The 23,491-nt window shown below is 38.4% G+C and overlaps 1 protein-coding gene across 6 annotated transcripts in view; it reads left to right on the top strand.

The window, feature by feature from the left end:
- Positions 1-23,491, top strand: part of LOC308189364 (dynein axonemal heavy chain 5-like) — a 155,269-nt gene that overhangs the window by 79,792 nt on the left and 51,986 nt on the right. For 5 of the 6 annotated variants that reach the window (XM_080579329.1, XM_080579331.1, XM_080579328.1 and 2 more), the window contains 11 exons: positions 207-413; positions 1,439-1,768; positions 3,332-3,538; positions 3,626-3,868; positions 4,665-4,819; positions 7,313-7,977; positions 8,415-8,695; positions 9,051-9,266; positions 11,929-12,096; positions 18,787-19,005; positions 20,737-20,913. In XM_080579329.1, the coding sequence (XP_080435455.1) occupies positions 207-413; positions 1,439-1,768; positions 3,332-3,538; positions 3,626-3,868; positions 4,665-4,819; positions 7,313-7,977; positions 8,415-8,695; positions 9,051-9,266; positions 11,929-12,096; positions 18,787-19,005; positions 20,737-20,913 (2,868 nt within the window). The remainder of the gene's footprint in view (positions 1-206; positions 414-1,438; positions 1,769-3,331; positions 3,539-3,625; positions 3,869-4,664; positions 4,820-7,312; positions 7,978-8,414; positions 8,696-9,050; positions 9,267-11,928; positions 12,097-18,786; positions 19,006-20,736; positions 20,914-23,491) is intronic. The other variant, XM_080579330.1, reaches the window with a different exon arrangement.

Below are 23,491 nucleotides of genomic sequence, written 5' to 3'. Positions count from 1 at the left end.
AAACATTAACTGAGAGATTGAGTATCATGTGGGAGACAGTATATTTATTTTAAATAAACTGCTGTTTGGCATTATAAAGTTAACAGCAAGACTGAGATTCTGTAGATGTCTGATTTTTGCAGGGCAGCTGGACATCTGTGTCTCCTGTCAGTTGAATTCATCTGGAGTCACCAGTTCATTTTACTTAAAATTGGTTTATCTTACAGGATTACACGAGCAAGTATGATCCTGATGTTCACTTGACCAAGCGTCTGAACTTTTCTTCTGCAACTCTGCCAAATATGTTCCAAAGGAGCATAGAAAGTTACGTAGATAAAAGAATGGGTACCACTTATGGTCCTCCAGCAGGGAAGAAAATGACTGTCTTTATTGATGACATCAACATGCCTGTGATTAATGAATGGGGTGATCAGGTAAAAGGAAGATATTGACATTTGGGAATTGGTGGTCTTACCATTATTGCTGTTGGAAGTGTTGACCTGTGGGTTACAAAAATGAGAAAGTTTAGCAAAAGTTATTGTAACATGGACTGGATCAAGTATGGCTACTAAAAGTAATTTCCCCAAGCCAGGTTTATTGTGAGTGGTAAGCTGTGAGCGCCAAAGATTACGGTCAGCATCAAGCCATTTGATGCAAGCATTGTAGATTTTAAGTCTTTTGTTTTGGTTACATGCGGAGTCTGCAGAATTTACAAACTCTCTGCACTCGGAACCAGTCTGGGAAAGGAAGCATGCAAATCCAGGACACCAACAGAGATTCTTTCCTTCTGTCCACTCTGTGCTTTAAAGTACAGTTATTATTAGGTGAAATCTAATGCCACAGTTGACATCCAAGTCTAGTGAGCTGCTTGGAGGTATTCATAAATGAATACTTTATAGACCTGTACTCTGAAAGGTTGACTTAAGTTTAAAAAAAATACCGCTGAGAAAAAGTCATATTTTTCCTTCTAGTGTAGCTCTGTAATCCCGTTCTGTCGCTGCCTCTCTACAAGTGAATGTGTGACTGTGCTTTGTGCTAGACTAACCATTCTTTGTCACTCACCTATGTGCCTGTATCAGTCTGAATATATAGTCTGACTGGGTGTAACTTTAAAGTGCTGAATTTTCTTAGACTGATATTATGGAAGCCCATTTGAATGCCTGGCTCATGTCCACAACTGCTTCGCACCCAAAACTTACATGCAGCCAAGCCATTGCATCGGGACTCTTGGTACCATTTTACATGGCTTTATAAATTGCTGAAGTACCCAGCAGAATACGTGAAATTAAGAGAAAGAGAAAACGTCTTTCCTTCTGTCTATTGATTTCTTATACTGGATATTTCCTCTTTTATTAATCTATCTATCTATCTATTTATTCATTTATTAAGTTGAGAATCCTGAAATACTTAACTGCTCTATTTCCTTTTTTTTTTTTTTGGGGTGGGGTTGGAAAACTAGATCACCAATGAGATTGTAAGGCAGCTGATGGAACAGAAAGGTTTCTACAATTTGGAGAAGCCAGGTGAATTTACAAATGTGGTTGACATCCAGTTTGTAGCTGCTATGATCCACCCTGGGGGAGGTCGGAATGACATCCCACAGCGCCTGAAACGCCATTTCACCATCTACAACTGCACGCTGCCTTCCAGTTCATCTATTGATAAAATATTTCGAACAGTTGCTGAAGGCTATTTCTGTGAACAACGTGGTTTCCCTGAAGAAATATGTAAACTGGCTTCAGCATTAGTATCTACAGCTCGGAAAGTCTGGCAAACAACAAAAGCAAAGGTAATGTTACGTCTGTTACAAAGTCTTTGACACATCAGACCATGACAAAACAGCAAGACCCAGGCCTTTTGTTCTGTCGTGTATGTTCATACTTCATATTGTGAAGCTGTGACCTATAGGTATAACTTCTGTCTAATGCTTCCATCCTGATTTTTTTTGCTACAAGTACCTAGTTAGTTGACTAAACACGTAATCATACACAGTGTCTTCTATAGTTAATGTAAGAAATGCATCATGTAAGTATAATATAACAAGCATTGCTGATGAGAACATTTAAAGGTCTTCTGGTTGAGAAAATGTCAAGGGCATAAGGAACCATAAATTAAAAGCTGGGTAGGATTCTTCTATAAAGATTTTTGGGATTATGAGAAAATTTAAAGACCTGAAAGATCACCAAGCCAGTTTCAATAATTTACTAGCATTTCTGGCTATCCAGTGAGGTCCCAGTTGACCGGAGATTAGGGAATGTGACTCCAATCTACAGGAAGGGCAGGAAGGAGGATCCAGGGAATTACAAGCCTGTCAGTCTGACCTTGGTGCCATGGAAGGTTATGGAGCAGATTATCTTGAAAGTCATCACATTGCACATATGGGACAATTAAGTGATCAGAAGCAGCCAGCATAGGTTTATGAAAGGCAGATCCTGCTTGACTAACCCAGTCTTCTTCTACGACAAGATGACCCACTTCATGTATGAGGGAAAGGCTGTGGATGTTGTTTAGCAGGATTTTACTAACATTTGACACTGTTTCCCACAGTATTCTCCTGAAGAAACTGGCTGCTCATGGCTTGAGCAGGTATACAGCTTGCTAGGTGAAGAACTGGCTGGATGGCCAGGCTCAGAAAGAGTCACAGTGAATGGAGTTCAATCCAGTTGGTGGCCAGTCACTGGTGGCAATCCCCAGGATTCAGTACTGGGGACAGTTTTGTTTAACAATTTTATCAGTGATCTGGATGAGGGGATCAAATGCACCCTCAGTAAGTTTGTGGACAATACCAAGCCAGGCAGGACCGTTGATCTGCCTGAGGGTAGGAAAGTCTTGCAGAGGGATCTGGATGGGCCAGATGGATGGGACGAGTCCAGCTGCATGATATTCAACAAGGCCAAATGCCAGGTCCTGCAGATTGGTCGTAACAACCCCATGCAGAGAGTGAGAAGAGTGCCTGGAAAGTTGCCTGACAGAAAAGGATATGGGGGTGCTGGTCAACAGCTGGCTGAACGCAAGCCAGCAGTGTGCCAATGGCGTCCTGGCCTGCATCAGAAACAGTGTGGCCAGCAGGACTAGGGAAGCGATTATCCCCTTGTGCATGACACTGGTGAGGCTGCACCTTGAGTACTGTGTTCAGTCTGGGCCCCTCACTACGAGAAGGATGTTAATTGTGAAATTAAAGACATCATCATTGCTACTGTCATTTCTTCATTTTTAACTTTGCTTTTTAAATGACAAGCATGCATTTCTGCTTTAATGTGGTATTGATGTTGAAAATATGCAGTATTCACTTAATTCTAGATAGCAAATATTTAGTGCTTATTTCAATATAGATGATGACATTCTTTTGTAGATGTTACCAACTCCAGCTAAATTTCATTACATCTTTAATTTACGAGACCTCAGCCGTATTTGGCAAGGAATACTTACAGTTACTTCTGAAGTCTGCCGGAGCATCAGTGTTTTGGTAGCCTTGTTCCAGCATGAATGCAGACATGTTATTGCAGACAGGTTCACCAGCCAAAGTGATAAAGACTGGTTTGAAGATATGATGAAAAAGGTAGGCAAATAATGTTAAAGTATTTGCCACAGAAAGAGGTCAGTGAAATGTTTTATGACTAAAGCAATCCTTAATGTATTGTTGTAGATTGCTGCTGAAGAACATGGCCAAAATCTATTTGAAGATGGATCCACAGAATTATACTTCGCGGATTTTTTGCGTGATGCCCCCGAAGCTACTGGAGATGAACCTGATGATATAGATTTGAAGGCTCCTAAAATTTATGAGCCTATCCCATCTTTGGATTATTTGGCTGAAAGACTGCAAATGTTCATGCAACAGTACAATGAGACCATTAGAGGATCAAAGATGGATTTAGTATTTTTCAAGGTATTAGTGCCTCTAATTATATTAATACAAAACCCACCTGGTCTTTAGCCCTTACTGATGTATGGCTCTTATATTTTTTCCATCAGATTATATTTGGAGATAGCTCAGAATTGTGAGCCCTGTTTCCAGTGATGCTTACAAATAAGATTTATAAAGCCATGCTTCTGTCTCCCAATTGCCCTCGCTCCCATGAATTATTCCATCTCTTCGCAGTTCTCCGTCTTTTCTTTCTCCTGCCTTGCATAATCCAAAACATAACTCATTTGTTTCTACAGTGCACATTGTGAATGTCATCTGGCATCTCTAGAAGTTACCTCCTCAAAGGTCTCTTGATGCATGCTTCTTTTTTTTTTTCATCTTTAGACTTAGTTCTCTAAGATAAATACAACAGTTGAATAAGAAATTTCTGTAGTGTACTTGTATTGTACTTTTGGCAACCTACTTGGAGAGACTATAAATAGCTCAGCTAAAAGGTTGGAGGATGGTGTTAATCCTCCTCCTTTCTAGTTTTCCTTCAGTCCGCTAAAGAGGCATGCACTCAGCTCTGCTTAGTACAAATACTGTATAGGACATTGTGTCACATGAGTTTGATACTGGGACATTTCTCTTGGGCTAGGTCTGCTGGTCACTGAAGTCAAGGGGAAATCTCTTGTTGATTTTGATGAGTACAAGAGTGAGTCTTTGGCATAGGCTCCAGGGAAGGCCTCTAGCTGTTGAAAAGCAGTTGCTCAGTGATGTTTTCTAGATGAATATTATTTTTATGGCTGTTCATCACTTTTTTTCTCTCAATACACAGGATGCAATCACCCACTTAATTAAAATATCACGGATTATTCGTACTCCACAAGGAAATGCATTGTTGGTGGGTGTGGGTGGATCTGGAAAACAGAGTCTGACCAGACTAGCGTCATATATTGCTGGATACGAGAGCTTTCAGATTACTTTAACAAGGTAACACAATGCAGTGTACATAGACATTTGCTATAGAAATGAACTGCAAACAAGCAACTTAAAGCAATGCAAACCTGTCAAACATTTGATCCCTCCTTGTAAACTACATTTTCAACCAAAAGCACCTATGCAAATGCATAATCTGTAGATGACAGATCCTGGGGCTTTATTTTTCTACCTTTGTACCATTGACAAGAAGTCTTTCTTTTCTTCAGCATTTGAGTCTGCAATGGATCCTTGTGAAGTCCCACTAACTTATCATAGAATCACAGAATCATTAAGGTTGGAAGAGACCTTCAAGATCATCTGGTCCAACCATCACCCTACTACCAATGTCCCTAAGCACCTAAACAATGTTCCTAAGCACCAGGTCCAACTTTTCCTTGAACACCCCCAGGGACAGTGACTCCACCACTTCCCTGGGCAACCCGTTCCAATGCCTGACTATTCTTTCTGAGATGCTTTCTTCCTCTGTTTAAGTTTTCCCATTTTGCACTAAAGATAACACGGAAATAATATACTGATGTATTGACTGTGGTGACCAAATACTGACGACTGGGGGAAATAGTGAATTTCACTGTAGATGCTTATGTTCCCAGAAAGTATGATCACAACTGTTACCAACAGCTTAACAGTGGGTAGTACTGGAATTTAGTAATTTGTAGAAACTGGGGAGGAAAGAGGGGCACTTATTTATTTATTTATTTATTCTTAATGAAAACCCTGTATAATAGAGTTTGCTTGTTTTCTGTCTTTATTCTCTGCATGTTGTTTTGTAACAGCCCCTGTCATTGCTGACAAGAGCACTGTAAGAGATCTCTGCAGTGCTTTGTCAGCATTGTCACTTAATTGTCTGGAAGGTGTTCATTTAAACCTTTCTGAAGTGACTGGGAGTTAACTACTGCCTTCCACCTGTTTATCTTTTGGCATAGGGTTTACAGGGTTGTCAGTGTGTTTTGAGTCTGAAATCTACTCGACACACTGAAAGATCTTCCTGAGAGAGATGTATCAGGTCTTTGAACATTTTTATGAGGTTTCTGCTGAGGAGAAAGAGAAAGAAAGACATATCAAGGCCTCTTTCTGTGTCCCAGAGGCAGAAGGAAAGAACAAAATAAAGGAGGGAAAGAAAAAAAGCCTAGAGTCACAGAATAGGTTAGAAAAGGTTCATTTGCTGAAGCTATCTAGAGGTGGGCTAAAAGCAAGTAGCTGAAAGCATGTGTTTACAAAGTAAATAGTCATCTTTTGTAACTTGCCACAGGAGGCTGTGGAGGAAGCAGGTTTAAAAATGGATACTGAAAGGACAAGATGGACATTCCTAATGTTCCTAATACAATGGCTGTAAATATGGAGTGGGGAGGGGAGGAAAGGAATGGGCAGTGAAGAGTGGATGCTTGCTCGTATTCTCTCCAAGTAGCATTTCTCGTTGCCAGCGTTACGAGTATTGAGCTAGATGGGCTGCTATTCTGACTCAGTGGAGAAATTCATGTTCTTATCAGAATACCACAAATCACTGTAATAACCGTAGCTGACACTTGCAAACTGAACAGTTGGATTGTTGTACAAGTTCTGCAGTGCTTGCATTAGGGGTATCTGTAGATCAGTGTTAAGATGGAGCTGCAAGAGTGCTGGGAGACTTTCTGTATGGCATATTTAATTTCAAAACAGTGTTGTTTTCTAACACTGAGTAATGGGTTGTATGTATTGCAAGTATTACTCGTGGCTTTGAAGAGATTCTTGGAAATAAGAAACTTTTCAAAAAAACCAGCTTCCTAAATTCAGCAATGTAATAGTCTAAGTACACAATGGACAAAATCTGCCATTTTAGTAGCCTTACTTTGCTTCATCTGATACTGCATAATCTGAAAACTGTAGCTGAATTTGCATGGACTTTTATCAGAATCATACATATATGTATGCGCCAGCTACAAGAGGCATAATGAATGAACGAGTCATGGTTTCCATTCACAGTGGAGTTTATCAGCTCAAGTGATAATGTTCAAACACATCCTTTGATTTCAGTTAAACCAAATAGCACAGTAAAAACTTTAGTTTTTTTAGTTTTTTTTTTTTTAGTTTTTTTAGGTGGTTATTCTTGTCTCTTAGTGACTTCATTTAACTTGATCTGAATATCTTCAAAAGATAATACAGCTGTATTTATGTAATGGCTACAGGCAGCAGAGCATACTTGACAACTTAATCCAGCCACACTAACCTTCAGTTCTAATAAAGAGCTTCAATCTACAACTGAACTAGATCTAGAACTGATCATTTACTTTGGGAAAATATTTAAGAAAGAAAATATTTAAGAAAGAAACCTGAAAAATGAAAGCAGGAGATACAGTATTAATATCATATGTAGACTTTTATCTTACCTAAGTAAGATAAAGGATAAAAGATATCTTTTATCTTACCTAAGTAAACTGAGCCAGATGATAGATATTTCCTAGAATAATCTTTCATTTTTGTTCTTTCTTTAATCCTTTTCTACCTCAGAACATATGCCACCAGTAACCTCATGGATGATCTGAAAATCTTGTACCGCACTGCTGGGCAAAAAGGGAAGGGCATTGTCTTTATATTCACAGACAACGAAATCAGAGATGAATCTTTTCTTGAGTACATGAACAATGTTTTGGCTTCAGGCGAAGTCTCGAATCTTTTTGCACGAGATGAAATAGGTGAAATCACGCAAGACTTGATACCAGCAATGAAGAAGGAATACCCAAGGCGTACTCCCACTGGTGAAAATCTTTATGATTACTTTCTTACTCGAGTTCGAAATAACTTACATGTGGTTCTTTGCTTTTCTCCTGTTGGGGAAAAATTCAGAACTCGTGCACTTAAATTTCCAGGTCTGATTTCAGGCTGTACCATGGACTGGTTCCAGTGCTGGCCTAAAGATGCTCTTGTAGCAGTTGCACAGCATTTTTTAGTTTCCTACCATATCGAGTGCACAGATGAAGTGAAACAAAGTGTTGTTAACACCATGGGAACATTTCAAGATATTGTAGCTGAAAAATGTGTTGAATACTTTGAACGATACAGGCGCAGAACATTTGTGACTCCAAAATCTTACCTGTCCTTCATTGGAGGCTACAAAACTATTTATGAAGATAAATTTGCCAATGTTGGAAGTTTGTCTGAACGTATGAGAACAGGTACTGTAAATTATTTTTTTTTTTCAGTTGAGAAGAGATTGAATAAAAGAATGTAAAAGTGTAGATGCTTACATACCTAGAAAGTTAGCTTATGGGTTTAAATTGTGAGCTCACTTTCAAGTTGTGGATGTGTGGCATCCGTAACTTCTCTGAGCAATCTATTCCAGTGCCTCACCACTCTCTGAGTGAAGAATTACCTCCTGAATGTAAACAAATGATCAAGTAACAGATACTGAAGACTTTTACCCATAAAATGAAAAACAATTCGTTTTAAATAGTGAATAAATATTATCCCTGCTTAATTTTGGTGTTCAACAAATGGCATCACTCACTGGGGTTCCTAAATATGAATCTGAGTGACGTATTTTAAGTATCTAGATCACTGAGGCTTCTCTCTCATGTCTTCATATTACTAAAATAGAGTTTATTCTACACAGGTCTCGCAAAACTGATGGAAGCTGAGATTTCAGTAAATCAGCTCTCCAAAGAGCTGGTGATGAAGGAGAAAGATTTGGCTGTGGCTTCAAGAAAAGCTGATGAAGTTCTATTGGAAGTAACAATGAAAGCCCAAGCTGCCGAAAAGGTGAAAATGCAAGTGCAAAAGGTAAAAGACAAAGCTCAGGCCATTGTGGATGACATTGCCATTGATAAAGCAGCAGCAGAAGAGAAACTTGAAGCTGCAAGACCTGCATTGGAAGAAGCAGAGGCAGCCCTGCAGGTCAGAATTGAATATTTTGAATGTACATTTAGTTAGCTATTGCTGTTCGTGGAATATTTTGGTTTGTGCTTCTGATTTGATAAACTAAAATAAAGTGAAAGGACTAGCAGTGACCTGCTAATCCTTGTAGAAAAAGCCTAAAAACTAAGGCAGTGGAGAGGTATGATGAGCAATATCTCCTCTACTATCAGGTAATAAAGTGGGTCATTTAGTGGTGCTAGCTTTCTGCAGTACTGCTTCTGGGGAACCTGCAAAACTGCAGCAGTTGTATTAAATATGCAGTCCCCCCAAACATCTTTCTCTACCGTCACGTGATGGCTTAAATAAATTATTATTTTGTTCCCTAATTTTTCAGACAATAAAACCTTCTGACATTGCAACTGTTCGCAAACTGGGTAAACCTCCTCACTTGATAATGCGAATTATGGATTGTGTGCTACTTTTATTCCAAAGAAAAATAGACGCAGTAACACCTGATCAAGAGCGCCCAGGTGTGAAGCCATCATGGACTGAAGCTCTGAAGCTAATGAATAATTCAGGATTTCTTAGCATGTTGCTTAGTTTTCAGAAGGTAAGAAGATGTTAGTAGCATTATTACTGCTATAACAATCTTTAGAGATCATGTGGAAGTGTCCTCATATTATATGTGCTCTATCATCTACAGGAACTGAAGTTCATAGGTAGTCTGAAACACGTTAGGTATTATGTACCTGCAGTTGCAGATAACTTTGTGACTGTATTCTTCTTCATTTTCACTTCCTTATTTCCGTAATCTTTTTCCTGGGTCACACAGTTTCAATGGCAGACACAAACATCCCAAACACTGCATCTAATCCTGAGCTCAATCGTATCTTTATTCAGGCAGTTTTCTTGCTCTTCAGTAGGAATTTTCCTAAAAAGAACTCACTGTTTTTTTTCAGTTGTCTCACCATCTTCACTGCTACTAGACCTGCTTGCATGCCATCTTCAGAATTGTTCGATGAGGAGCTAGGAAGAAATATGGAAGAGAATGAAAATCCTGTTAGGAAAAATACTGAGATATCTGGGAACTTTTGGGGCTATTTTAGTAAAATGCAGAACGATCAACTGTAAGAAAAATACAGATTTTTACTTCTGTTAGGACAGAAACCTGCCCCATTTACATTAAGATTCAGTGGACTGTGGTGCAAGGTGAATTTCTCTTCAGGGAGGAGAAGAAAGATGTCGTTTATAGCTAGTCCAGAAAAAGACCAAGGCTGGGCTATGGGATGGCAAAATCATGGCCCAACTCTAAAATCCAGAAAACTGAGCAGGTTTTTGGCAAAACCTCTGGTTTCTGCAACATTGAGGAAAACTCTATTCATTTGTGCACTGTTTCGTGAATGAGCTTCAGCTGTGCATTTTGCTGATGTCTTTTCTAAGCTACTGGGGTGTTTTTGTTGTGCAGATGAGGCTTGCAACCATGATTCTCACTATCCCCAGGAGCTGTTTCTCCCTGTGAGCCATGTTGGCAAGGCAGCATGAGGAAACTTGCACTGCCTCTGTAGACAGTCTCTTCCTGGGGCTGTCAATATGGCCACTTTTCCGAGTGGTATCTTCACCAAGTACATGGAGGAAATTAGTTTAAAGATAATGGGACTAATTATACACTCCTTACTCAAGCTTACTCCTTCAGGAGGTTTCCAGTTTTGGCACTTATTAATACTGTATGTGTTCCTGCTAGTAGTTTGCAACACACTAAACTTTACTCATTAGAGTTTGAACAGTCTCCTGGGGCTGAGTTCTTGCAGGAAGTGATATTGATGAATGTGGCGAGGAACACCAGACTATTTCTGTCTCTGATGAGGTACTTCGCATGCAGCCCTCCCGCCTCATTTCTTGTTTCTAAGATTGAGTATATATGAGAAGGAGGGCTATCGAGTCTGGAGTTCTGAGCAGATTACACTGCTTGCTTTTTTTGGTGAGACTTCTGCTATTTCCTAATTATTATTTTTTATGCAAGGAAGATCAGTGGATGAAATAACTCCTTGGGTTTAAAATTCATTACTGAAAAGGAAAAGCATGACATTTTTCAAACTCTTGACCAGAAATTTAGGCCACTTCTGATTGGTCTTTGCTTCACCCTTGTCAGCTTGCTAAATGGTAATTTTGAATAGGAGAATAAAAATACTCGCAGTGAAAGCATTGCCATATGTGATTTTAAGAGTAGTGTAATGAATGTCTTCGTTATTATTATAGTAGCTAGTTATTATTATAGTAGCTAGTAGACAAACACAAGCCTGTCCTTTCTGATACATATCTCCAGGAAAAGAGCAAAACATTGCTCAACACTATGAACGGGGGATGATTTTTATTAAAAAAGCATGTTAAAACATTGCCTATAAAAGGAAGATTCTTAATGCTTCTGTTGTTAAACAACCATTGTTGCTCTGTATAAGCTCTTCTACTCTATACATTGCTTAAGGAGATGAATTCCATTTTCTTCTGATACTTGCGTAATTATAGATTAACCACCATCATAAAAGATCTGGCTTTTCGTATTTTCAACAGACTGTGGTGGGAGAAAAGAATCTGAGATTAGAATAAATAAGTGAACAGCTGAAAGAAGTCACAGTTACAGTTAAGGAAATGGGTAGTTTAAATGAAGTGAAGTCAGTGCCTTAGAGTTTCACCTTTTCCCTTCCCCAAGCTTCATGTTGGACTACCTCAGTTGTGTTCATGCTGGTGTATGTCTAATGCCATGGTGAGCTGGTTTAGGGAAATAACCTAGAAGAAAACTGATCCCTGGTTTGCTGGTTTGGATTCCTGTCATATTAGCTTCCAATCTAGTTCACTGGGCACTGGTGAAGGCATTAAAGATGTGGCCAGAACATATCTTGATGTTGAGGGGGAGAGGAAAGAAGGTACAGAGCTCTAGTGGGAATAACTTAGTTTAAGTTGTCATGGAGCAGCCAGTGTGAGTAATGTCTGCAAATCTTATGGGTCAGATATGGATATTAAATGTAAACTCTAGTCAACCTGGAAGTTGGAGCTATTTTTTACTACAGTTCACACACACACAAAAAAAAACCTACACCAACTAATCTTCTGTCCTTTATGAAAGCAAAAGACAACAGCTGTGTTTTGTTCATGAAAAATGTTTTGTTCTTCTGTAAGAAGTGGTGGCATCATGTTTTTAAAAATAAAAATGTTTCTGTGAAGCAGACTTTATTCTAAAATGCATTTAAAAATAATTCTTCCTTTCCATTGACTAGGACTCAATTACAGGAGAAACTGTGGAGCTTTTAGAGCCTTATTTGGATATGGAGGATTATAATCTGGAGACTGCTAAAAAAGTGTGTGGAAATGTAGCAGGTCTTTGCTCATGGACACAAGCAATGGCTTACTTCTATGGTATTAATAAAGAAGTCCTTCCTCTTAAGGTATGTCTTATTATTTGTTTCATTTTTCTGAGGGATCACTATGGTTGAGGAGAAAAAATGTAATATTATTTTGAATAAAAAAGGTAATGATTTACATTTCAATGGGAGCATTTAGTGCACAGATTCTTTATACAACCTGGCTATTGTGAAGTGAGAGATACTGATTGCGTATTTGCTCTCGGCCTTGGTGCCAGGCATTGCTGTTTCAAGAGAATTTTCCCTCCATTTTACTGACCTGGGAAAGAGTATGGTCATCATGGTCTTGGTAGAATCTGGGAGAGGAGAGACCTTTCTTGGTGCAGAAGTATTCTTTAGTGAATTTAGCAGGAATTCAGCACTCTAAGAAAAGTTTTGAGTGTCAATTGCTACAAGTGATTGTATATATAATAAAGTAAGTAGTCACCTGGCATAGAATTCTGTTGGAACAGTGAAATTTTCACAGTAATACAATAGAAAGTGATCAGCTGCACTGCTAAAGATAGTTTTATTGTCTTGCAAATGTCTCATTTATGAGCATATTTAAAAAATAAAATAGCTTCGAATATGGTGGTTTATAATCTTTGCTTCTGCAGGTGATTTTAGTGCTCTTTTCTAAAGAAATAGATACCAGTTGGTTAAGTTTTCACTGTAGTTATGCTCAGCCTCCTTTCGTATAAGTCAGTCTGTCGATTCTATATTCAAAACTCTTCACATATTCTTTTAGTATATCTGAATAGATCTAATTTGAATTCATTAAAAGCATGATATTTTTTATTCAAGTTACTGATAGAGAAGACTGTATTTCTGTGGTATGTGAGTAGCAACATTCAAATAATGGGATGTTCTCTAATGAAAACAGAATTTGAAAGGCATCTGTTGAGAGCTATAAAAGACAAAAGACCTAGGGAAGATAGTGGACTAATATTCTGATGTAACTCTGTAAAAGCTGCAGAAGTGCTCTTGTGGTTTTTAGTTGATTATACATGATTTAAGGTTACATATACATTTAATTTTATATTCAAGTATTTACATTTTGTCACACTGGAAGTGATAAAAAGCTAAGCATGCATTTCTTGGCAAAATAATGCCTATTGTCAGGTATGGCAATAGTTACAATCATTTTAAAACTGGAGATGATAAGAGCGAGGAGATGTTTAAAGGAGATGTTGGGGCAAGCAATGGAGTGATGCTAAGAAAATAATTGAAAATAAATGTACAATTAGATAGCATAAAGGACTACCACAGGGTACATCATCCGGTATTAAAAGCAGGTTTACTGAGTGAATTAAGCTGCTTTTTCCTAACAGCTGTTCTAGGAGACAAACCCCCTTCAACTCCATCCAATATATTTTTAATTGCATCTTAAATGAGACACAGTGCCTCATTAATCTTAAATGTGACAAGTTGTAAAAAGTGACTAATAATGACTTATATCTTAGTAAGTATGGTGTGCAAAAGTGTAAAGATGAATTCGTTGCTAGAAATGGACACCTACATTCTTTAGATACGCGGTCTGCAGCCTAAGGATCACAAGTGAGAGTTGAGCACAGCAAGTACAAACACATGTTGCCTGGAAATACAGTGGAGGATGATTTATCATACAGCATTCAGCATGTGTGTACTGCTTTCCTATAAACCTTCAACATAACCATGAGCTGTTCTTTTCTAGTTTGTTATCTACTAAGCAAGCCTGCTGGATTAACCTGGTAATACAGAAACACCATCTGCTATTTATTAGTTGAAGAACATGGCAGCAGAATGAAGAGGCCCTGGCTTTAGCTGTGATTCTGCGAGCCTCCAATTAAAATACTGTGTATAAGGGTATAATTTCCCTTGGAGATGTCTCCAATGATTTTAATTAAGATTTCCTTAGGCTGTTATGATGATCAAGGGAAGTTTGTCTGTAGTTTATAAATTCTGTTTGATACAGAGGGTTGTCCATATCAAGCGCTGTTTTAAATATGTGACTCTGTTGCCTTTTCTCCTTTTGCTTGTCTCCATGCTGAACTAAAACCCACAGGAGTCAATAAGTGGCATTTCACCTCAGGATGAGGTAACAGCAAAGGAGTATCAAAATTTGAGGGTCATCCATGGAAATAAGAGTGTCCTTGTCAAGGTGATGCCTACCAGGCAGGAAGACAAGCATTTGTGTCTGGGTTCAAGGCCCACAATAACTGTGGAAGGAAAGCATTTACACTGTGGGAGTGAAGGGGAGGAGTAGATCACCTAGCAAAACAGATCAGAGCCAGGACATGTGACTGTGAAAAGAAAAAACTAAGAATCTTTCAACAGCTATTAGAGGCTGTGAAAAGCAGAAAAGAGGCACGATCTCCATGCCTTTCAGAGGTTGTTTTAATCCCAAAGAATGGTTGCGGATAGCAAAGAAATTAAGACCAAGATTTTGTTAGTGTCATTCTGCATGGATCTGTTTGCATGTGTACATATGTATATATGTATACCTAGATATGTGTAATACATTTTTGAGATTGGTGATGTGAAAACATGGGCCTTGGAATATCTGCAAAACCTGTGTATGTGCTTGCTTAACATTTCCCTAACTATGAATCCAACCTTCTCATGATACTGAGGCTCTGAGAAAGATGATACAAAACCAGTGGGGTGTCTAGGTGAAAAATCTTCAATGACCTGGGTCAGGAGCAGCTTGAGATTGCGTTTCCATGAAGAGGTGTCAGTCAGATGCCACGTGCCCAGGAAAGGACTGCAAAAACAAGGCAAAGATGGTCACCCAGCACATCCACAGAGCACTTCCAGTAACATTTCCTGAATTTACTAAGTATCAGTTGCGCTTCACAGCAATCAGGGGTTGGTCTAGGCATCCCATTCATGAGAGGGGATAGCATTTAAAGATGTGAGGTTTTTCATTGAGGACAACATTTTTATTTAAATGCTTTCTTGGATCAGGACCAGATATACTCAGTGTTTTGCAAAACTGAGTTTGCAATGAATCAATGAGGAACTTAAGGCTATGTCAATACTAATAAATTAAACAGTGCTACTGAATTTTCTAGACACTGGATTGTGATCATCTTCATCATTAAATTGTTTTAATGATCCCTAGTGTGAATTTGGCCTTGGTGAGGCAGTACTTTTTCAGCAGTCTCTGGGCACCTTTCGAAGAACCATTTTCACAAGGCTGTTTGCATGCAATGTACTGTTTAATAGGCTGGAAGAGTTCAACGTGAGCTGTTTTACTCTTGTAAACCTCAGTGCCAGAGAGAGGTCTTGGGCATGTTTAATTTAATAGTAAAGCTGTAGATAGTAATTACTTGTTTATTTTTCCTGTTTTTATGTGGAATACAAAAAAGGTTAAGAGCGGCAAGATCATCTCACCACCTGCTATGAAGTCCTCTCTGAAGGCATCCTGGAGTTCAGTCTGTGCCTCTTGTTGGCACAGGTACTGTCTCAATACTTGTACTGTGTAAACAGAGGCAGAGCGGATGGAGGCACTCGCTGGAGCAGATGTGAGAGGTTTTGTGTGGTTCCCCACAATGCCAATGGCAAGAAAAGGCTGAAGCTGCAGTTCTAACACAAGCCTAGGAGTGTTCTAATGTAGCTCCCTTGTCCACAGTGTGGATCTCATGTCTCGCATCCTCATGATTCATTCACATAAAATCCATTTATTCAGGCTTTCACACTGCATCCAACTGGAACAAATTTTGAATCATTGCTTTGCTGTGTGACTCAGGGAGATGCAGGGAGATGAAGCTTGTTCACGTAGCAATGCCACTAAAATTAGAAAGGCCACAGTGGTTCTTTGTGGTTGGGAGACACATTTCGTTCCCTCCACTAATTGGCTGAAAACCTTTGTAAGAAGCTGCTTGTGACTGTAATAGCCTCCTTGCTCAGAAGATTCTCCTTGGCAGCAAAACTTGCCTTCTGCTCTCGTGGCAAAACTGCGCAGCAAGCTGCCAGCCAACCTACTAGTGATGTCTATACAAAAGCAGTGTTTATACCCATGTAATTTTCAAAAACTGAGTTGGAAAGAAAGGAAGGGAGGGAGCAAATAGTGATGATTCCACAGCGTGAACTGAGGCAAGTAGTCTCTCTGCCTTGGGGAATCACATAGGTTGGTTACTCCTGTATGCTGGCATTCATTCTTGTGCAACCAACCATTATTCATCACATATGAGTAAGCAACTTACAAATCAAACCTATACCAATATGTATTACTACTTTGGGATGATTACCCTAAAATTGACTGAAAACCTTAGTTAAATTGTCTATAACATTATTTCTTATAATAAGTAATCTACTAGAGATCCCTTTAAAGTCTTAAGTAACTAATTTGGGGATTTTTTCATGTTGAACTGCAATAGATTTTTTTTGCACTCATCTGAAGTATTTTTTTCATTGTGCCAACATCTTCAAGGCTGAAAGCCTTTTAGGAGCTTTTAAGAACTGGGAAGTCTGTTTTATCTGTCTTTTGCATCTTTCTGGGTTGTTTATTGCTGTATGGAGATCTGGCTTTTTGTATTTACGAGGCACCATTGCTCTTATGTACTGGGAATTCACATGGCCATTCGTTTCTTTTGGGCTCACGTGCAGCTGTGATAAATGCCAAGGTGAAATATGAATCTGCACAGCCAGGTGTAAATTCCCTGTTTTTCCAGCTGTTCTGCCTCAGCTGTTCTTCCCAGCTCTCCAAGGATCTTGTTCCCTGTTCACCTTGCCATTTGTGAGCTGGGGGTGAAACAAGGTGTCATAACTTTTTTTACTCCCATCTGTGGCTTTCACAGATAAGAGAGGGTGTTCTGCACCAGGGGAGGGTGAGATTAGGTGGCAGAGAAGGGGATATTCTGGAACTCAGTAAGAAAAGCCCAACAACAAATGGCTTAATAAGGTAACTGCTTTAATAAGACAATAAGAAAAGGAGTATGTGATTGCTTGAATGACCAGAAGAGAGGTATTTTTTCTCCATGGACAGGATCTGCTCTGCACAACATGCTATGGGAAAATCCATCCAGGCCCCATTCAATGCTGCACAAACATGGGGTGCGCAGCGTCTGAAGGGATGTAAGATTTGCCCACTATCTATATTCCTCTTTTTATTGCTGTCTTATTGAGACATTGCCCTATTAAAACATTAGTCGTCGGGCCTTTCTTCCTGACATGCAGAAAGGACTCTGGACTGTCTCTCCCTCTCTCACCTCACCCCCTATGCCATCCTCTGTTGGGGAGGAACACTGCAGAGGAAGACTACATCACCTGCTCAGAGCTCCTGTAGTGTTTAAGCTTTTCCTGGGAGTTCCAGATTCATTAAAAAAAATAACATCGGTGGTTCTGAAATCTGCTTAGCTGGGTCTTAACAAGACTCACTGGTCTGCTGGTTTAACAGTGTTTATCTCTAGGAGATGCTACTTAATGTGCTCTTTGATAAACAGTAGAATAAAAATATTTTAGCCTCCTTATATGATGGATAGTTTTTGAGTGGCCATTTTGCTGGCTTATCTCCATTATAAAATATTTGCTTATCTCTAGGATCTGTCAACAGACACAGTGGCTACAGGAAAAGATATTTTTGCTGACAATGCTATTCTCTGGAAATGTAACTCCTGAAGTCATACTGCTGTGCTGGTTACTGCAGATATGCCTCTCTAATTCCTTCCTTGTAGACCTGCCTTTTGAAATCCACCAGATTTCAAAAATCCTCAGATTTCAAAAATCCTCCATGCTCCATTTTTTTTAGTGTCACTAAATCTCAAAATGTGATCTTGGCTCCTCTCTTTTTCTATTTTCTTATCCAAAGCAAGAAGATTTGGAAAATCAAATTTAGCATATTTTGATAAGAATTAAATGTATCTGTTTAGTCAAGATACAATGTCAAAAACCAACCCAAAGTTATACTAAGAGTCATCCCGTACATTCCTTGTTCTGTTCCTCTTCTGCTGTGATGTAATATGAGCGTCAAGTTTCATATTTGTAGTAAAACATTTTTACAGATTCTTGGTTTCCATCTTCATAACTCTTAGAGCAGGAAAACTAGCAATAAGATACATGACATTTAAACAAGTGTTTTAAATATTCAGAGCAAATGGAAACAGTGTTTATGTGTAAGAGTGAATTTCATAAGAATTTTGTGAATTTCTAATCCTTTGCAAACATCTATTTGGAAACACATTCTGGTTACCTTTTTATTTTTTTATTTTTTATTTTTTTTCTGGTAGGCATACAGAAACGAAGAGGCCAAATTTAAATGACTGGCAACTCATCATTCAAATTTTCATAGAGACATAAGAAATGTTTCCAAAGCTTTAGTTTCCCGAGGAGCAAAAAATGTGTTTGTTATGTTTTTATTGTAGAGGTAATTGATGGGAAAAGAGAGAAGAAGAGTAGTTTCCATTATCATTATTATTATTTTATAGTCCATGAGGAACAATCTTAATTTTCTTCTGCACTGAGGAAATATCACAGAAAACATTGTATGCATTGCCTCATATATCTAGTATACAGCTATTTCAAGTTTATTGTGATTACAAATCATTAATCATTGTGTGATTAATGGATCATTCTGAAAATATTATTAAAATATTATAAGATTGCCTTGAATAATAATAAAAAGGAAAAAACTGCTGTCATGTTGAGCATGTATTATTTTTAAAAGTACCCATACAGTATGTGCCACTAGACGAATGTCATTTGCTCATGCCAAATAACAGGTATTAATTACCCTTTACTTCAAAATGCTTGTAGGCAAATCTAGCCTTACAAGAGGGAAGACTTGCAGCTGCTCAAACTGAACTGAATAACGCACAAAATCAGCTGGATGAGAAGCAGATGGAACTGGATCAAGTACAAGCCATGTATGATACAGCTATGAAAGAGAAGCAGGCCTTACTTGACGATGCTGAGGCTTGCAGAAGGAAGATGAACAATGCCACAGCTCTGATAGAAGGATTAGGTGGAGAAAAGGTACTGGCACATTATGAGTAGGATTCCAGAACAGAGTTGGTGCTAGTTTTGAGAATACTCCATAATCATCATTAGTAGTGCTCTAGAAATTCAAGGCAAGGTGATATCTTGATATCATATAGCACTTTATTTTAGTTATTATTTTTTTTAAAATCCTTCTATCTATCAAAGTAAAACAATTTCTTGTGTTAACTGAATTCTTACGTATAATGTTTTATGTCATATCATGCGACTCATATTGGGATAAAGTTCAAATTTAAAGCCAGGGAGCCAAATTCCTCTTAGCATTAGTAAGAGGAATTAGGTTTAACCTAAATAATTGCCCTAAAATATTCATAAGAAGGATTACTCTCTTTTTCTCACCAAGTATTCAAGAATAGCAATTTGAAGCTTGACTAATTTTCTGAATTATATTTTAAGTTCAGATTGCTACTGGAACCTTTCACAGAATTATGGGCTAATCATTATCCTCTGCACTGAGCTTGAAGTTTTCAGTACGAAAGTTGGAAAGTATGCAGATTTTTCTGTCTTCAGCTTCTAATGGAGCCTGAGGGTTTCCAGAAGAAGCAGGATAGTCTTGTTTTTATTGGCTGATTATTTCCTTTGATAAGTCCTCACTTGCAATCACACACAGTCAAAACTGCTGAGAGCTTTGACTTCATCCATTGAATCCTGTAAGGCCTGGACATCAGTGTTTGTTTGCATAGATGTGCTTCAAACTGTATTAGTCAAAAATGTTAGATGCTTTGGCATATTTTTCAGTGAACTTCTAAATCTATAGATCAACACCAAAACAGGAGTTACAGTGCCTTACTGTGGGTTTTCTGAAGCTTTGTGCTAAAAGGTTTTGTAAGAGCTGTTATTTCATTCTACTTTTGAAAATTCAGAGAAAACAATAAGAGACTGTATATAGCACTTGGAGTCTTGGGCAAAAATGGCACTGGTTAAATGTGTATTTTCTCAGTTTAAAGTGTGCAGGTCCTGACCAAGATTGCGTGCAGAGTGATTAGAAGGGAATAGAAAACTGTAGAGAAATGAATAAGTAAAGCTCAAAAATAGTATTCAGATAATAACAGTCATGGAATAATTGAGATTGGAAGGGACCTCCAAAGATCATCTAATCCTAACTCCCTGCTCAAAGTGACCACCATGTCCCCATGATCATCACGAGATCATGACTCTGCAGCTGTGTGCATACCTCCAATTCCTTGTATTTGTTCTGCATGCTGTGCACATCAGTGTGCAAACATTTCAGAGAGGTGCCTAGCTGTGCTAATTTCCCAGAAACAGTATGAAAGCTATCCTATAGTTCTGTCTGGTAGGCAGTTCCTTGTTTGTGTGGACATTGCTTCAGGTGGTCCTCCCTCAGCCCTGTTTTACTGATTACTATGTCCCTACTATATACACCACTCCCCACATTTTGTTTGCCAACTTGGCAAACCTCCAGTTCCTCACGTGATTGTTGGTCATCGTCTCCCTTGTCTTCATTCCTCCTTCAAAACCCTCCTTACCATTTTGGCCAGCCTGTTGGCAGAGATGCTTATTCCCCACTTAGGAGTCTGTCATCTCTTTCAAGAAGACTTCTACTTCTGAAAAGGATTAAAGACAAAAATACTCAAGGCTCAAAGAACAGTTATTTACCAGAAAGAAAGAAAGAGATTCTTAGATTAGATCTTTATGTTAGGTTTGTGTCTGGTTAGTCTAACTTTTTTATAATATTTTTACATACAGCTTCGTTGGACAGAAAGCAGCAAAAACTTTCAAAATCAAATTACTAATTTAGTGGGGAATGTCCTTCTGGCCACTGGATTTCTTTCTTACTCTGGACCTTTCAATCAGGAATACAGGAATTTGCTGCTCCAGTTGTGGAAGAAAGAGATGAACAACAACAAGATTCCATACAGTAATGTATGTGTTCATGCTTTGTTCTAACTTTATTCTTTACCTTGGAGAGAAATAATGTTAAGAGCAATCCATTCCATAAAAATACGTAATTGAAAGATTATTTATTTACTGGCTGTCATATTCCATCTTTTTTTTTAAATAAATAACAATTCTGTACAGTTGACAACTGAGCTTCTAAAAAATATGTTTTAAAATCCTCTTTATTCTTTCATGCATCACAAGATTAGTGCATAGGACAAGGCTCTGCCAAATCTAAGACAGAGAGGGTACCTGAGTTGTGATGCCCTTGAAGAATATTGCATAACATGGGAAATGAGGACAAATGTACCAGATTAGAAGAGATTTACCTTAATATAAGGGGTTCCATCAAGTAGTCAGATTTTTCCCCTATAGTTGGTGTTTTTCACAAATACTATGTTGTGTCCATGATTTCAGTCATAAAGTAAAGCAAATCAGCTACATCTAGCATTTACTGAAAGTAGAAAATAATTATATGGAAGAAAACACCAGTTATACCCATCTCCCTCAATGTTTTAAGTCATCACCTTATAATGAATAATTTGTGAATATTTGTTTGAGAATATCACCCCAAAACTGGTATTGCCGTGCCCATAGAATTTTCCATGCAGCCTCCCATGTTAGGCCCACAGGATGGTACAGAGGTGGAGAGATTGGTCTGCGGCTTCTCATCTGGCTGGGAGTTACACCCCAACCAACTTCCAGGGGCACAGCAAGATTTATACTTTTTCCCCTTCTACCACCTACAATCTGACATGCTGCCACTAAAAATCTGTTCTCTCTCTAGATGTCCATTTTTCACTCTGAACTGTGAATTTGAAATAGAAAGGGTAATTTGGATGAAAGGCTTTTTTCATATATTTCATATTACTGACAGACTACATCAGAAATTCTTTAACATACTATTCTTAATATGTAAAATCATAAGCACAACAAACTAGTAGAAATAGAAATAGAAAGTTCCATTATTTTCATTTAGGCTTTCTTAAGTACAACATTTTAATAATCTAATTTGCTAGAAAAATATCTGTAAAATGGAAACATTTTTTTCTTTTTTCAAGCTTCGCACTTCACTTTTAGTTTTAGTATAGCTAAACTCTTGATTGACATAAAAAATACTCTTACACCCAGTTATAGCACAGACTATTATAAGTTTTGAATCAGGAAATATTACCTCTGCACACCCATGTATTAGCAATTAATGCCTTTCTGTCACACCCTCTGCTGTCTCCCCACACCATTTAATTCAGTTTCATTTGAAATGTCTTGTTGAAATGATTAAGCTAAAAACAGAAAAAAAAATATAAAATAAATACCACTGCATTTTTAAAAGCTTGGTTTTACCATTTCATCTTTCTCCAACTGTTTAATCCGTGTAGATTTGTCACCAGTAAGGCTGTTCTCTGTGAGTTTATTACAGTTGCTCCTCAACTGGCTGAAGTCTGTGTGGGCAGTGGTGGCCTAAATTGCATCTGAGGTGATGTCCCACCATGCAGCTTCAGTTCCCTGAACACATCATGTACTACCTTTAATGAAGTGAGCAACCTCTGTGAAGGGACTATGATACAGGACAGGTTCCTTTACATGAACCTTGTTCTTTCCTTTGCCAACCGTCTGTCCCAAGAGTGCAAGATCTGGCAGTTCTTCTGGTACATATGTTTGCACTAGCCTTGTTCCTACTCCATGACATTGTGGAGGTCTGTCTAATATTCTTCCTCAGAACTGGAAGATAGATTCATGTGGAAGAAAGAATTTTAACCATAATAATCAAAACTGTCTTTCTGACTAATCTCTGTCCCCTTCCACCTGGTTTTCTCAATTCCTGTGTACATTTTCTCCAGCAGTGAAGGGCAAGAAATAGTTCAGGGAATCTCTCCTACTCTAAGTACAGGAATGGAGGCATTGAGCCCAAAAGGCTTCTGTCCTCAGCTCTCAAAACTTTTGAAAGAGCAGGTGCTGCTGGAAATTGCTGGGAATAAGTGAGCAACATGTGTACACACATGGCTCCATCATTGTGAAAAAGTTGAAGGTAGATCCCTATTTCTGTTGCATCTTCTTTTCAGGTTCTTGGGGGATTTGACACTGAAAACACAGTGGATAGTGCTTCTCGTAACAGTGATTGACCTTGACTTGGCAGAGTGAACCTCACAGCCCAGTCCAGTATATAGTATGATGTATGAAGATTAATGATTCTGACCTACCCAGCAAAGCTTTCTGAGAGCTCCTGATGAAAAGTAGTATGTAAGGCCTGGATGGATTTATTAATAAAGTACTGGTAACAGTGCAGTCTCAGGCAACATTCTTCACCAGCGTGGTATGGGAGTTCCCCTACATACATTTATCCCAAGGAGGCTCTTTCTTAAACTCTGTACATAATGTTCTTAAAAGCTACTTACCTTGGGGAATATCTGTCAAGATTCTTGCCATTTAAGGATGAGAACTTGGATGTAAAATATCCTTACAGAGAAAGAAAGAACAAACCGAATTTTTGCCTCTGTAAGAAGATGTTCTGACTACATTACCACTAAGATGCAGCCTTCAAAATTTGAGGAATACTTTTTGA

The sequence above is a fragment of the Anser brachyrhynchus genome (genome assembly GCF_964034855.1).
Source record: "Anser brachyrhynchus genome assembly, chromosome: 2".
In the NCBI taxonomy this organism is placed as follows: domain Eukaryota; kingdom Metazoa; phylum Chordata; class Aves; order Anseriformes; family Anatidae; genus Anser; species Anser brachyrhynchus.
Note: the sequence above shows the minus strand (reverse complement) of the source record. Positions and strands in the feature narration are given on the sequence as shown.